The 17,885-nt window shown below is 36.8% G+C and overlaps 1 protein-coding gene across 1 annotated transcript in view; it reads right to left on the bottom strand.

Annotated features, from left to right (window-relative positions):
- Nucleotides 1-2,481: 2,481 nt before the first annotated feature.
- Nucleotides 2,482-17,885, bottom strand: part of peli1b (pellino E3 ubiquitin protein ligase 1b) — a 31,547-nt gene continuing 16,143 nt past the window's right edge. The window contains exons 2-7 of the mRNA XM_052580532.1: nucleotides 15,225-15,430; nucleotides 11,562-11,691; nucleotides 9,702-9,803; nucleotides 9,258-9,455; nucleotides 8,536-8,724; nucleotides 2,482-5,829 (exon numbers count right to left, since the gene is read on the bottom strand). Of these exons, the coding sequence (XP_052436492.1) occupies nucleotides 5,251-5,829; nucleotides 8,536-8,724; nucleotides 9,258-9,455; nucleotides 9,702-9,803; nucleotides 11,562-11,691; nucleotides 15,225-15,304 (1,278 nt within the window). The 5' untranslated portion in view covers nucleotides 15,305-15,430 and the 3' untranslated portion in view covers nucleotides 2,482-5,250. The remainder of the gene's footprint in view (nucleotides 5,830-8,535; nucleotides 8,725-9,257; nucleotides 9,456-9,701; nucleotides 9,804-11,561; nucleotides 11,692-15,224; nucleotides 15,431-17,885) is intronic.

Here is a 17,885-nt window from a genome sequence, read left to right as displayed (position 1 = left end):
GCTGCTCCCCTCATTCTGCTGAAGGAGAGGCCACTTATGTAAGTACAGACCTATCAAAACACACACAAGAAGGCTCATTGGTGAGAAACTTGAGCTAAGCTTTGCTGTTCCAGACTTCCTTGACTATGTTCTGACTTGACAGATTATAATGCCAGAATATCCCCCACCTGATCTGGGGTCAACTGAAATAGACTTTCCTTCAAGCCAAACTACCCTTTACAATTTTAGGATGGGGAATGTGAATTATTGTACTGACATACAAATCTCTTACTGATTAGTTTAAGTCTCGTTTAGGCTACAAGTCTTTTTTTAGGGCCTTATCTTAAACGGTTTCAAAGAAAAAAGAAGTCGAGACATTAGGAAAAGTCTTATGCTGGCAGTGCCACCCTGTGGCCGCCCTGTTGGCCACCGCTTCACACACCAAACCAATAGACCTTTAATTGAATGTTTGACAGAATTAAAATAATCCGCAAAAAAAGTATAGAAGGGGAACATCGTTCCAGCATTAAATGAATGATAAATGTTTTAAATGTAAAGTCTTAAAAGTATATATTTTATTAGAAAGAACACAGCAACAAAAAGTACAGGAAGAAATTTAAGGAGCTTTGTGAGAATGTATTATTTTACATTCTCACAAAGCTACTTATATTTTTTTCTTACATTTCTGTGAAGCAGTATTAAACGCACCGTGTGGTATTGTTACAACAGTTCAATAAACAAGAAGTTAATGTTAAGTAACTTACATTGCACTAAAAGGACAGTTTGTCTGTTTTTTGCAGGGCCACTGAAAATCGTTCTACACCACGCCACAGCACATAACCTTCGATATTCTCCGAGCAAAACCATGCGCAAAACACAGCAGTGGCCTTTATTTTCTGGTTTAAACGAATCGGTTCAATGGATAAATCAATGATTCACTCATAATAGGTTACACATATTTATCGGTCACCATCGGCCTTATAAACCGTATCAGACTGACAGAACGAATAAAACCCATTAAACGCAAGCTTTTTTCTGTGAATGTGCGAGACTTCCGGTTCATTAGCCGCTGTAGAGAAATAACCAGAAGAATAACAAAATGCAGTCGTAAACCGTTTGCACTACATAATTAAACCGTTTGTACATAATTAAAATGAATACTTTCAAATAATATGGTAAGACACACCTTACATCTCCGGAGTGAGGAAAAGGGCTCAGAAAATCACTCGGTTGCCCTCCGGCCATCTGTTTTAGGCTTAAAATCAGGGTTAGGAGCTTCTACAGCTTTGTTAAGCAGCTATCATTTAAAACTGATTTTAGGAATAAATTATGGGTAGGTTTAGGTTTAGGGGTAGGGATAGGATTAAGTCTATATTTTGGACAATAATGTTGATCCAGGATGTCTTATCCAGGGAAGTTGTGGCCTAGTGGTTAGAGAGTTTGACTCCTAACCCTAGGGTTGTGGGTTTAAATCTCGGACGGTAATACCACGACTTAGGTGCCCTTGAGCAAGGCATTGAACCCCCAACTGCTCCCCGGGTGCCGCAGCATAAATGGCTGCCCACTGCTCCGAGTGTGTGTGCACTTTGGATGGGATAAATGCAGAGCACAAATTCTGAGTATGGGTCACCATACTTGGCTGAATGTCACTTCACTTACTTGGCAAAATCACAGCAACCGAACACACACCTGGAGCAGTGGGTCCCACCTGAGCAACACATAACACACCTCAGTATGCACATCTGTAAATAACTCCTCAAACCTTCATCTGTACCTAGCACATATGCGCATTCACATTTCTGTCTATTGACATTTTATTTTTCTCTATATTTTTATTACTATTTTTATTTATAATTTATGGTCTATCCCACTGATCTATATAGATCATTGGTCTATCCTCTGTATTATTGAACAGTTTATTAGTAAACACGCTTGGCCATAAAGCTCTTTCTGATTTCTTTTTTTAAGATTTCTAAAAATAGCTTGAAGAAGATTACACCGGAAGCTGGGAAAAATTATGGATTCAAAAAAAAGTTAATCAAACACTGAACCATCTTGTGCAATTAACACCACTTGATCGATCAAATTCTTTCCAATTGTATGCTTTTATTGTTAAATGATGATATATAAATAAATCACAATTAATTTTTGATTCCAGGGGCCAGTTGCATAAACTTAGTCATGATTTTAAGACTGTCTTAAGAATTTTGACTAACTAGTCTTACTTTTCAAATTGAAACTAGACCAATCTTACCATTTTATTTTTCCTAACTGAATTTAAAAATAAATATATTAATTAGCAGTCATGTTCATCTAAATTAATTTGGTAGAAGAGGGCACTAACCAACAGATCATGTTTGCATGTATCATATCTCTTTATTATATATTAAAGGAAACATAATTCTTTTAGACAGAAATAAATTAAATAAAAATAAATTTAAGAGCCTGTCTTGTCCTCAGGTACCCATGAGAAGAAAAAAAATAACACCCAAACTCTTACAATATGCTTTTTAAAATTTTATTAGTTTAAAGTTGGTACAAAATGGTAAATCAGAAACATTCTCAGCATTTGCCTTTATGTTTTCTAATTTTCCAGAACAGGCACTCCCTTTCACACACACACACACACAGACATACTAGGATCATGCAGACTGGTTAGACCAAAGTGACAAGAGACATGTCAAAGAACTCAAACAAACAAACAGAAAATGAAAATAAAAAAGCCCTTTATATCTGCCGTCTCTACAGAGACAAAAGAGTGATGACCTTAAAAACTCAAATGTGTCTTAACAAATCTAGTGTGTTTGCTCAATACTTGGGGGGGGGGGGGGGGGGGGAACAAACACGAGCACATGGAGAATTATTTAGCTAATGAAGCATCCTAAAAAAAAATAAAAAATAAGGTTAAGAGTTATGTCTGTTGCATGATTAAGCTTCATATTCGCTCGTAGCACTTTGAGTAGAGTGTGGTCTAGATCTCCCCACACACAAAAGACCAGAACAACTGTCTGGATCTGAAATACTTCATGAACACATGCCCTGGTGGTCAGGATGGAGGAAACTCCCTGAGGTGAAAACTGCACCAGTATGCCATGTCTGGTTGCTGTTCAGAACAGCAGGAACTGAATGATCTCTGGAAGTCGAGCTTGGACTCCTCAGGCAGAGAATCCACTTCACACACAGTCCTGGGATTCTCGACCCTTCAGACTCAGCGAACGCTCTCCAGATTCTTACATGTAACACAGTACAGCACATTTAACATTCACACAGTACATACCACAGCATGTACATGAAATCAAACAGTCAAAAATGTCATTACAAATTCAAATATATTAGCATACTCATCACATATACATACACAAAAAAGTTCATTTTTTCTAGGGGACCTTAAATTCACTGAAAAAAGTATATATATATATATATATATATATATATATATATATATATATATATATATATATATATATATATATATATATATATATATATATATATATATATATACGATTTGTGAGGAATAGACTGACATTTAAGCTTGTATCACGCTGTATGGAAAAGAGCAGCGTGGACTGCTATATGAATCCCTTTTCGTCTTCCACAGAATAAACAGGTCATATGGCTTTTGAAAAACACTACCGTTCAAAAGTTTGAGGTCAGCAGGATTTTCGACATCTCTTAAGCTTACAAAAGCTGCATTTGTGTGATTAAACTTTCATAGTTTTAATATTTTAATGTAATTTTTTCCTGTGATGGCTAAGCTGCCATTACTCCAGTCTTTAGTGTTACATGAACCTTCAGAAAGCATACTAATATGCTGATTTTGTGCCCAGGAAAGATTTCTTATTGTGAATGTTAAAAACATTTGTACTGCTTAATATTTTTGTGATTTCTTTTTTTTTTTTTTTTTTTTAAATAGAAAGGGTTAGGGTTAAGGATAATAGCATGTATTTGAAATCGAAATCTGTTGTAACAAATTTCTTTCCTGTCACTTTTGAACAATTAAACATCATTGCTGAATAAAAGTACTGAGAAAAAAATAAAAATGTCTTACTGGCCCCAAACTTTGAATGGCATTGTAAGTATTAACTATTTAGTTTCTTGCTCACGGGAGTGTCATGTATTGTGAAAATATTGTTTAATATTGGTTTTAAACTTAACATGGAGAAAATGACCCTTTCTACTGCAATCAAAGTCCCAGTAGCTGTTAGGTACAAAACTAATCACATCTCAATTTGCAAATTAAGATAGACTAAAACTGACCTATAAAAGAGGTAAAGGGTTTTCCAGAGGTTAGTGCTGCTTTTTGCACTATACAGATGGAAATTACTTCCCAGCGTCCCCAAAATATCCAAACAAGGGTAGTCATCTACATAGAAAAGACTCAAACAGAAAACAGGGACCTTACAAGGACACTTAAGCACACACAATTTTGTGACCACTCATTGTCAGGGCATGTGGTTTTTGCCTGTGCTTAAAGGGAGGTGAAGATTCTTAGGCCTCTTGAGCTTTCTGGAGTTCAGCAAGAACATTTCTCTGAGCATGACCTCATTGGTCCACGATTGCAGAGATTTCACTCACACAATCATGTTACCTACATATATGAGAACAAGAGAGGAAAAATCTGAATGCTATAGTGAAGCCTACAAATGGAAGAGACTCACAATAAAGAGAAAACAAAAAACAGCTACATAGAACTTAACTCCCCAAAAACACACCTATAAATTTTATCTTTGATAAACATTGATAGTGTATAAATAAAAAAACATTACGTATTTTTTAAGTTATAGACATATATGGAAAACGGTTTACGGTTTATGAAATGCTGTGAAATATTGTATAGAGTACAGATAGACTCGTCTGTAAGCTCATCATAAACATACATGGATGGTGTATTGCCCCTCTAATGCTGAGTATTACTGTTAAGTAGTAAATAAACACTGTACAGGTCACCATCTGTAACGGCCACGCCCACTGCTTCAAATGAATCGCAGAGCCACCCAATCAGAATGCTCAAATCTGGGTGTGCATGTGCTCTTCTCTTCTGCAGAGGTCTAATGTTTTTTTTTTTTTTTTTTTTTCGCTTTTATAATAATTTTATTTGAAAATATATACTTTTGTTTCTTATCGGTATTTGAAAATCATTATAAAGGTCACTTACAAACCAGAAAGGGAGGAACAGTCTGAGAGTGCAGAAAATGTCATCTTTATAAAATCAAATTCTAAGTAAAAACAGAAATGCCTGACTAATGTTTGTCAAATGGGCAGGTGTGTTTAATCCACAGGCCCCTGGAAGATCAGTCTGATGAATCCCTGCTCGCCACTGAGCTGCTGGGCGCAGAAAGGACAGGCTGCGTGGAAGGTGTGCGTTCCGTGAGGAAGAGGGATTTGACTCCAATAAGCTGCTGTTTTTTCTGAGCACACGTGACCGCACGGACTGAATGCGTGAGTAGGAGGGGCTGCATCCAGATAAAACCCTGCCTCGCAGCCCAGCCACAGTGGCACATACGGCCCACGAGCTCGGCACATGGGACATTCCCGCTCACGGCCCTCCCTGCCGTCTCGCTCTGCGTCACGGTTGCCCCAGTTGTGGTAGCCGTGAACGTGACCGCAGTTTAGGTAGACCCAGGGTTGCTTCTCATCCACGATGTCCTTCCGCCGCATGCTGGGGAAAGCGAGGGTGTTGAAACCCACGGGACACTGGGGACGAGCGGCGTTCAGCTCTTGCCGGAGCGCCTCCAAGTGTTTGACGGTGGGAGTGCGGGAAAGCCCTTCTGCAGTACGCCACAAGAGAGTCGCTCCACAGAGATCGATCAGAGAGCCATCCACTAACTCTTGAGTCTCATTCTCCACCTACAGCGAGAAAGAGAAGAGGACTTAACTATAAATAGAGCCAATATTCTTGCTTTTAACACAAATTATGCATGATTAAACCAAAATAAAGGCAGATCTTTTCAGTAGATAAAAGTTTGCATGCAGGGGGCAGTAAAGCCCCAACACTCGCTGTATAGTAATGATTCATTCATTATAACCAGTCAAAAATGACAATAATATAACCATTTACTGCTTGAGTTATCTGTCTTAAGTGAGTATGCAATGCACACAGACATAATGTGCAAAACACACACACACCCTATGATTCACGCATTCACCCTGGAATGACATAATTAATGGTTGTGACATTTTGATCAGCCTTTGGTTCGACCTTCACCGTACTGCATTATTTTCTCTCTCTCTCACTCACACACACACATTTGTAAGGGCACTGTGTGTGAATTGCACAGTGTCTGTGTCTACGCTGTGTTATGTGAAGGTCACTAAATGCAAAAGCAAACACAACACTGTATTTGAGCGAGCAAGCATGCATAGGGGAGTGTGTGTATGTTGGATCACTGTTTTCTTTGCCCTCAACATTTAAAGATTCCATAATTTTCTATATACAGTATTATCTTGAATATCACGTAATGTATACAAATGAGCAAATAACAAAAATAGTAGAAATGACAGAAAAAAATTATTGTATTATCAAAAAAACTTAAATCTAACAAAAAAAAAGCTTATATATATTAAATGTATATATATATATATTAAATGTATATATATATATATTAAATGTATATATATTAAATGTATATATATATATATTAAATGTGTGTATATATATATATATATATATATATATATATATATATATATATATATATATATATATATATATATATATATATATATATATATATATATATATATATATATATATATATATATATATATATATATATATATATATATATATACACACATACACATTTTTTTAATATTTTTTTTATTGCAATTATAAATGCTTAAATGTTGTTTTAAATATCTTATACACATAACTACTAACAATTTCATATTTCACTATTTTAGGATTGGCAAGAACCATAATCTCAAAAGTTGATTAAAAGAATTGGTAACACTTGTTAACTATTAGCAACGAAATTTCTCTCAAATAAGTTCTTAATTGGCTGCTTATTAATAGATATTAAGGTAGTTGTTAGGTTTAGGTATTAGGTAAGATTAGGGATGTAGAATAAGGTCAAGTAGAATAAAGCATTAATGTGTTCTTAATAAGCACTAATACATGGCTAATAATCTAGTCATATGCATGCTAATAAGCAACTAATAGGTGTTACCTATTCTAAAGTGTTTCCAAAGAATTCAGTAAAATTTTAAATGTTAAAATAATTTATAATAAATTTCTATTTTATGTTTCATGAACCTTCAGAAATCATTTTAATATGCTGTTATGGCATTATTTTAACCGTTAAAAACAGTTGTTCTGCCTAATATGTTTTGGGAACCATGCTACATTTTTCTCAGTATTCTTTGATAAATTAAAAGTTCAAAAGAACAGCATTTATTTGACATTTTTAAATAATTTTTTTATCAACTTAATGCATTATTGCTCAATAAATTTATTAATTTCTTAAAAAGTAAAAAACATTTGCACAGTAATGCATTTGTAACTTATACTGGCAATGTAAAAAATAAAATAAACAAATCACTAGAATCTGCTGCCTTGAGAACTGAATGGTAAAATTATATCTAGTGGTGCACACTGGTGGCATGTGTTAAACACTAAAAGTGCCCAATGATAAAATGTCATGTCCCAGCTTCTGAACAACATGACTGTTTCATCAGCATCAGGCCAGTGACTAAACAGTTGGGCTTTAACTTGATTTGTTCTGAGCCAGTAAAGCCGAACGTCTCTACAGCATCACAGTCGAGCAGTGTTTGCCCAGCACTGAGGCAGCATTAGATCCATGCTTAGCCAGCATTGAACCATCAGCAGGACTCCTCAGGAGCGGGACATGAACAGCATTCAGGAGCGTGTTTGTTCTGCCTGTGACAACCCAGATTAATGGGGCGCCTCTGAGCCTCTGGACTGTGAGTACATGCGTATCAGAGAGACTGTTTGACTTGTGCAACAAGAATACATAAGCAGCAAAAATGTGGCCGAACACATCACAGGCTCTGTGAGCAGATCTAGGAATCTTTACAGGCCTATATTTGTCCAGACGCCCACTGAAGATAATGACTTGTTATGAGCACAGGAGGAAAGTGTTGAGAGCAGTTCTCATTGGACCTCCTGTCTGACGCACTTAACAGATCAACTCCAGATCATCTTACAGCTTTGTGTTACACCGGACAGGGTTAAGATGTCTCGCCTGGGCCATTACTCTGGCAACAGCGTCCCAGAGCAACCGGTCAGCGGCACCAGAATTCTCCAACGTCCCGTCTTGCAGGGAGCCATATGACTGTTTAACAGAGCTTTAATTTCAGAATCCCATCTGACATTGCATTACAACTTCCACAAATGCTGCTTCAAAAACGTATGTCTCTAATAAGGCTGGGCATCATAATCTCTAAAGAAACCCACTTTCACTGAACAGATTTTCAAAAACAGGCAATTTTTCATAGTTATGTAATATATACATTTCTGGTTGAATATATACAGTAATAAGTCCTTGTGTTAGCATACGTATATTTATATATTTGTAACATCGGATAACTGACCATTTTCCCTCGCTGCTGAGCAGAGCGTGTCTCTCTCAGGGTGAACACGTTTCCGCACACTGAAATCTCTCTCCACACACCAGGTTTGGAGTCCTCTGTGAAACCAAGGCGAGGATGCATTACCAACACGCCGTTAGTAGTCAGACCGTCCATCTGGCCATCCGATGTCTTCCACTTTGCGGCTTTCTCCTGTGAGCCAAAAAATATATGCATTTTATTTGAATAATTAAAGGTTTAGCGCACCTGAAAATGAAAACAGTCATAATTTACTTATGACATTCCAAATCTGAGTGACTGAGGTTCTTCTGCTGAAAGACAAAAGAAGATATATTTTAAAGAACACTGGAGCCCACTGATCTCCACTGTATGGAAAAAAGACATCCCTCAAGTCATCTTAATGTTTCACAGAAGAAAATAAGTCATAGGGTTTATATAAATATTAACATTTTGAAAAAAAAATTAATGAACTAGCCCTTTAAAATAAATAAATTAATTAATTAAATTCCTCATGACTTTGAATAAATGTTGACATCACTATTTTAGATGTTACAACATTCAATTTATTCTAAAAGAGGAAATCTTTCTGTATTCCAGATCTGCTTTAATTACAGATTTGGACATGTTTGGCCTTGTTTATGCTTCTCGAAAGCCGTGCTAGTTTCTCAGGTCAAATCATCCACTGCCTTTACATAAGATGAAGTCACATGTTCTTGGCATCTCACCCCTAGGAAGATGTTCTTGGAGGAGTCGAATCCGGCGGCATAGATGCGGGCGGTATAAGGGGGTGTTCGCTGACACATGATCCGGCATGCGAAGCGAGATATGGTGCTCTGAACGGACTGAGTATCAGAGTTGCTCTGACTCCCGGGAACCGTGTCAGTCACCACAAAATCTATAGGACTCTCGGTTGAGCGGCCAATCTGAGATGCAGAAAGAGGTGAAACATCAAACTCTGCAGAGAAATTTGTAAGATTGCATACCAGTACACAATTATAGAAACAGTGTGGGAAATACATAAAGTAGATGCTAATGCCACCTTGTTTCTGCCTAGTGACCGCATTATTTCAGACTGACACTTTGAGTAGTGAGATTAATCGACAATTTTGAACACAGTCCAAGAAGAAATCCTTTAGGAAAGCACAGCTTAGTCAGCATCAAGTCTTTACCTGAAACATGTCTGTATTGCTGTCTTGAGTGTACTCCACCACCACTGTCTGTACACGGGACAACGTGTAGGAAATACTGTGCTGATCCTTGTTACTTATGGCCTAAGAAAAAAGGAAGAGAGATGCTAAAATAACACGTTGAAGTCGAGATACATATGCCCAAGATAAATAAGTGGTCAGAATTGTTGGTACCCTTGGTAAATATGATCAAAGGAGGATATGAAACTAAATCTGCATTGTTAATCCTTTTGATCTTTTATTTAAATAAATTCACAAAACATCTCCTCTTCAGTTCACCCCATTTATCTTCTACAAGGTGCAAGTAAGGGAACTGGAATGGCAATAACAGAAGCTTGGTTTTGTGCCCAGCGACCCATTTGTGTGTTGTTTTAAAGATCCAAACATGTCATTTCTTTTTGTTTTTATCTGTTGGTATTTGATAGAATCAAAGATACCATGTGTCTAAACAAGATGTCCAGGACCTCCTGCAGAAAATATAGGCCCACAACATTATTTCATTGTACACAAGGGGTACTTTTTATCCCTGTGTTCACCAAACCCTTCGTGAGGATCTGCTGCTAAAAAGCTCATTTGTTTTTAGTTTCATCTAACCATAGAAGCCAGTCTCGTTTGAACTTCCAGTCATGTCTAACATATTAATATTCAGCAGGTTGATTTTTGGGTGAAAGCATTTTATTTTCTTGATAGGGCTGGATAATTTCATTTTAACAATCACCCTGGTGTTCTCACAATTGTGACTATAAATGGGTATACATTTCAGTAACGCAGAAGAATTTATGCTCTAATGGGTGTGGTACTGTAGATTATATAGCGTATTGCAGGGTGCAATAACTCACTTTTTTCTATAATTGGGTAAACACTGGTATTGGCATTTTATTTGACTTTAATGTACGTGTATGTAGATGTTTATAATGTGTATTGGTACATAAGTATGTATGGATATTGTATGTTTCTGTGTATATATGCACTTATACATATATCATCATCATATAAATAATTAATTGTTGTGGTGTTTTTTTATTTTTATTTATTTGTAATTTTTTTATCATTATAAATTTACAATTTATCTGTTACTTATTTGCTGGCATGGGGTGGGGGGGGGTTGTTCTGTAAAACGTGAAATAAAAATAAAATAAAAATTTCTAGGGGTACAAGTAATTGTGTCCAACGTGTATTTAAGAAAAAAACATTTCATAATGATAATCCCTCCCATTTTATATTCTTATTCTCCAATGAAAGGTTAGATTTATTTAAGATCAAATTGATTAACAGGTTATTGATTAACATAAAATAAGATTTATTTTCACAGCCGCCTTTGAGCATATTTACCAAGGGTACCAACACTTCTGACCACGTGTGTATCACCACTTAACCACCAAATAAAAATATAGTAAGGAAATAATTTAAACACACGCTTAAATCTTACTTCCATAAATGTGGCTTTTTAAATTTATTTCTTAGTGAATATGATACATACATACACACACACACACACACACACACACACACACACACACACACAAGAGCACTATTTGCTCATTTAAAAAAAAAAAAAAAAACATTCATTTGGCCAGCAAAAGTTTATTTGGCAGCACAATAGAGTCTAACACACTGTGGAATCAGCCCGGAAGCGGTTTGTGTGTTTGTGAAGGAGCCACAGAGAGATCATTCATAAGCTCAACAGAATCCAGATGTGTGACTAGACACACCCTGTTCCATTACAGCTCAAACCCACCTAGTTTTTGAACTCTACATTTCCCCAGAAGCAAAAATGACACTGTAACTGCTGATTCCCTTAAGATAGTCATGTGTAATGAATGGTGGAGGGTGTGAGTATACCTTGGCAGCCTGTGGAGTGCAGGCTACGTGTACAGTGCTGGGTTTGACGCCATTGGATTTTGGTCTTTTGGAGAGTGCAAACCTGCTCTTCCTTCTGCCGCGGTCCCCGTTGGGTAGAGAGCCATTATACCTGCAGAAAGAGAGTGAGAAATTCAACTGAAAACACCTGCACTCAACACTTTCTCCACCACCAATTCAGCCACAGGCAACAGGTGGTGAAAACAACAGACAGAAATGCTTACAAAAGCACACAAAAACAAAGCCTGTATAGTAGATATATGATCCAGTGCTTTTCTAAGGAAAGGCAGACAGTCATTTAGGTTGTTAACTGGAACCAAAACCAAATTCCACACAAAACCATTCCAGAGTCCCAAAGTTTATGATCAACTCTTTATAACATATATATTTCGGAAAGATTACATACTGAACCTGACACAAATCCATGGCAAGCTTCTACAGTTAAAAGCCTGTGAATTTGTAATATCATCATCTTTTTTCATGGAGCCTAATATGAACAGGTCAATCATGTGCAGGTGGTCAGTATCCAGAGAGTGAGAGTGACATACATCCAAGTATGGTGACCCATACTCGTGTTCTGCATTTAACCTATCCGAAGTTCACACACACAGCAGTGAACACACCCAGAGCAGTGAGCAGAGAGACAGGATTACCATGATGAGCAGGGTTAGTAATAACCACGTCACTTGAAATTTGGCATTCCACATTCATAAGTGGTCTGAAAGTCAATTCGGATTTATGACCATGTGTCAAGTAGTTACTTTTGTTATCGAGGATGTGACGTAACATTATACACAAGTGCAGTATTGTCCACAACGTACTGATTTCACTAATAAATGCACATGTGACATTCACTACTGTATATACTAAATGGTGGACAAGCAGCTTTGGATACATTTCTTGTGAAAATGCATAATTTATATACATTTATAATGCATAATGCAGCACAACTGACTCCAAAGTTTGGGATCTTTAAGACTTTTTAAATATTTTTGAAAGACGTTTCTTATGCTTACCAAGATTTTATAAAAAAAAAATAATAATAATCATAATACTGTGAAATATTAACAACTTAAAATGAAAAAATAAAGATTTATAAAATATACATGTATTCCTCTAATGGCAAAGCTGAATTTTCAGCAGTCATTATTCCAGACTTCTGCATCACATGATCCTTCGGAAATCATTGTAATATACTGATTTGATGAAATGAGAAAAGGAATTTATTTTTATAAACAAATATTGAAAACAGTTGTGCTGCTTAACATATTTGTGGAAACTGATACATTTTTAGGATCTCACTGACACCAAACCTTTGAACGACATCGTATCTTCTCTCATGTGCACCAGAGCCATCCTCTTCAGTTTGCCATCCTTTTGTTCCACAACATCAGCTACTGTCTCATGCTGTAATGCTGTCCATTCTCATTATTAAAAGAACCAATGAAGATACACCAGATCTGAACAAATGGATCTGATATTAGGAATTATAAAATGGCCACGTGAACATGTAGTACTAAAGGTTTAAGCAGCATTTGAAAAACAAATCTGCTTTTTGAGCAGTGTGAAGCCTGTGTACACTACATAAACACTGAACACTATGAACACTACACCTGCTATGTCTTGTGGTTTCCTCTGTGGAGGTTTCCTCCGTCCTCCACCCAGTTACTCACTACCGCTGTGTTCTTCCCAGACACAGAGGCTGCAGTGTAGTTGTGTAGTTTAACATGCGCATTTGGTATTGTGTGGGTTCGGGCTTTAGATGCTAAGCAATGCACTTTATTGAGTCTCTGATTTAACAAGTTTGCTGAAGGCATGCATTGACGCTGTGCATTCTCGACATATTTTGGCAATCCCACATTATCGCAATGTGCTTGTTTCTCTTGAGACGTTCCTAATAAAACTTCATGCTCTTTTATATGGAGATCAGAAAAATGCAATTAAGACATCTGGAGTTTCCCACCAGGGTGACATTTCAGCTTGAGTTAAGTGTGAAAAAGCCTAATATCCCTTACAGCAAGACTTTCCATGACAATCTCAAGAACTGATGTACGGAGGGAAAAAACAACATTAACAAACAGTGAGTCAGCACGGAAAGGGAATTTCATGGACATAAAATATGTGCACACCGGGCAGGGTATTTCCGCAGCAGCATGTTCTAAACTACTACTGCATTCCTTCAGAAAACCTGGATTTACAATAAACTGAGCCTCTGCAAAACAGCGCTTGTTTTCAAACATGTTTAAGAACACTTCATATACTAAAAATACATTTGAATTAAGTTTAATGAATAGCATTAAGCCATGTTGGGATTTTGGTTTTATTTAACAAGGTAGCTAAAACTGCAGTTTAACAATAACAAAACACTTATATCAGCTGTAACCCAACACAACAATGGAGGTGAGCCCTCAATACACTTCAGGATGAGAATTAGGGCTGTGCCGATAGACGATAGCATTGTGTATCAACGATATTCAGAGATATCGACGATAGCAGATGTCTGTGTCGATAGTCAAGACATTATTAGGCTCATTCCCCTATTAATGTATTAAATAATAATAGGCGGCCTATTATAATTCGGCTATCAAACTGCCCAGACATAAGGAATTTAATTGAACTTTAACAAGTAATCTGAACGGCCTATATATGTGCAATATTTTAAACGAGCCCTCACTAACTGAATTTAATGCTACAGTTATGTTAGAATGCATCTCATTCTTGTTTCTGTGACGGCGCGTGGTCCAGAGCGCTGTATGAATGATGAATCAGTTCCATTGAACTTTACTCCAAATATATGAACTAACCTGTTTTGAATACTTTATATGTGTTTATGTGTTCATTTGGACTTTCAAAGAAATCTTCTATTGATTTTCACCGTTGACTGAATTTGCAGAACATTTAGACTGATAACTTCCGTGCGCAGATGCGGCAGATTCATCACAGGACGCACGATGAACTAGCTGTTTTAAATACAGTATTTTTATATTTAACGTTAGTTTATCAATATGCTTGAAAGTATATTTTTTTCGATTATTGGTGATTCCATAGGCACTCTCTCTCGCGCACCTGCGCAGTTTAAAACACCAAATAGTTATGCTATGACAAGAACAAAGAGTCTTTCTCTCTTGCTCCACCCATGCACGATAATATTGTGTATCGTCGATCTCACGGGCTAACGATATGACGATTTGAAAAATGACCATATTGCCCAACACTAATAAGAATCTAACCCAATCCATGACCTTTGAGATCATCAAATCAAAGTTAATAAACAAAAAGCTCTTTTAGACGCCAGTGAGTCATGTGATGATATAGCGCAGGAAATCACATAGAAGTCTGTCCTGCAAATTAAAGTCAATGAAGTGCATTATGACACTCCAACACCACACTGAAGCCCTCTTTGTTTTCTAACTGAAGGCTCAGTTGTTCTCAAACTTGCATCATCCTCATCATCCTGTTTGCTAACAATGATGAGACTTGCAACAACAACAAAAGAAACACACAAAACCTTCATGCCATCTGACTCTATTTTTAGAAACACAAACACTCACATGCAAAGTTGTCACTAAGAATTACAAACTATTAACTCCGGCACAACAGATGCCACTTCCTGCTGATCCAAGGTCAAAGGCCAAAAGGTCTTACCCAAGCACAATGAGCTCTCCATATTTGACTGGCACTTTGGTTGACGACGTGGAGATGTTTTCCTGGTCGGGGGAGAACATGGATGCAGTGTGTGTGGGGGAGGGGGGTTCTTCCTGCTCCCAGTGTGAACGCAACACAACCACACACACTCAGCTCTCAGCTCTGTCTCCTCTTCATAACCATCATTATCCTCATCATCACTGCAACTGAGAAAAACAGAGAAATAATGCTTGTAAGAAAACTGTAAATGCCTATTTTAGTTATGATTTAGCTGGAATATCATTTAGGTTAGTAAATGACAGGAATGAATTATAAAAATTTCACCAGGCACCACATAAACTGCTTTAGTGATGTTAAGTGGCCTATATTCCACAGTCTTGACCACAGTCTTCTTCATAGTAACCTGACTAACCGTACAGCCTGTACTCTCAGACATGAGATTAAAGTTGCTAACAAGATCTAAAGAGCTAATAAAGACCCAAACATTCAGACAGACACAAACCCATGCAGCCTAACACCTAGAAAACTGGTCAAAATATCCCAACAATCACTGTTAAACACACCTAAACGAATGATCTTGCACAATTACCTTTTCAACACAGAAACACAGGAAACACATATTGTATCTGCATCACAATGTGTCGCCTATGTGCGTGTCAGAATGGTTTCAGTCTATCATAAATTTTCTCTTCCTCAAATAAGAGGGATTTTAAAATTACTACCTATAAAGAAAATGGACATTAAGAATTAAGACTTTCTAGGTCCACCCTACTGGTGCACTGGGAGACATTTCGTGTGAAACCTTACCAAATTTTCATTTTACACAATGGAGGTACAGTATAATAACTCATACAACAGGAGAGTCGAGTCATGATTATCATGACCCTCACCCTAAACCATGATTTGACAGCTTTGTCCTTGAAAATTCAGAATGATGTTTCCTGTCTGGCACTGCTGACCATGTGAGATCAGTGGAACTGGTGTCAGGAAAGACAGTACAGCAACTGAAACCGACAGCGTATGCATGCGTTATGGAGGGAGGTCCCATCCGATCAGTGATGTGGATGTACAACAACCAGTAAATATCTCATCCTGTCAGTGACTCAAAGTCAACATGAAATTTTAGTCAACAAGAAGAAATATAAAATTAAACAAATAAAAGTTAAAAATGGTTAAAGATACAAAAGATTGTATATAAAAGGGAAAATAACTAAATACCAAAAAAATTAAAAACGTAAAAAAAAAATTATACTACGGAGCCCAGCACATGACATGCAAGAAAAATAAATTGCGCGCACGATTTACTAATTCGTTCCCTCAATTTACTAAAACGTGTATACAATTACTATTGCGTTCCCTCGATTTACTATTGCGTTCGCCTGATTTGCTAAATCGTGCACAAAATTTAGAAAATCGAGGGAACGAATTAGTAAATCGTGCGCACAATTTATAAATCTAGTGAACGCAATAGTAAATCGAGGGAACGCTATAGTAATCGTGTGCAAGTTTTAGTACATTGAGAGAATGAATTAGTAAATCGTGCACAGGATTTAGCCTTATATTTTTTCCTGCATGTCATGTGCGGGGCTCCATAAAATACTAAATAAATTGAGGACGGAACATGATTTTATACATCAAGAATTGATTGGTAGGTGAAAAGGGTTACATACTACAATGAAGCCAGAACACTAAGCCTAGCTATTTGGCTACTGATGAACTATCTGTTAGCCTGCACAACCTAAGTGGTGTCAGTAGAAAATGAAAGCCATTTCAGAGGAAGCTATTATAAAGCAAGTTAATATATTTTAATTTAAGATTACAAACCACACAAACAAACTTATTTTTTATGGAAAAACATGCACTCAGGCCATGTATTAAGCAAAATGTTTCCATTAGGGATAGGCAATATTTTCTTTTCTGATTTTATCGATTTATTTAACTAATGTTTTGTAACGATTACATTTTTTAGTAATTGATTAATCAAAATTTTGATTAAAAATATTATAAAATGTTAGAATTAGACACTTTGACAATATGCCAATGATATAACACAGAAAAGAAAGATCCAAACATCTCAGTGCACACGATTAACCACTCACATTTGACGCACTCATATTGTTAGGTGTCATCAATACTGAATGCACTTTTGTTGACAAAGATGAGACACGGGCAGTGGAATAGGAAAAACTTATTTTAACATGAGCTCTGCATTTTTAAAATGATGTTTCATCCATGAGACATTGCAAGAGACGCAAGTGCAACAGTAACAGTCAAACGTGTCCATGTTTACATTTAAAAAAAATACTAATAATTCTTGCCATATCACTGAACCCTAGTTTCCATATTAATCTTTTCCAATTTCAAGCTCTACATAATCTTTTCAAATACGATGAAGAACATGAAATTAATTACATGGGTTCATGTTTTTTCCAAGTTGGCTTTAACAGCACCAAATTGTGCACAATAGCTCTGTCTCTTCTTGTCCGTCTTCTCATTCTTTGTCCCTAAACAGCAACGCCAGCTACTCTGGGGATTCACACCCTCTTCCATCCATCCATCCCTCCATCCAGACAGTCTTCTTTATTCACACCTCCCTCCAGCCTCCCACAGCAATCCCTGTCCCACATAGGAGATTGTTGCTATGGACGTAAACTGCTGTAC

This window comes from Carassius gibelio, chromosome B17 (assembly GCF_023724105.1).
Source record: "Carassius gibelio isolate Cgi1373 ecotype wild population from Czech Republic chromosome B17, carGib1.2-hapl.c, whole genome shotgun sequence".
In the NCBI taxonomy this organism is placed as follows: domain Eukaryota; kingdom Metazoa; phylum Chordata; class Actinopteri; order Cypriniformes; family Cyprinidae; genus Carassius; species Carassius gibelio.
Note: the sequence above shows the minus strand (reverse complement) of the source record. Positions and strands in the feature narration are given on the sequence as shown.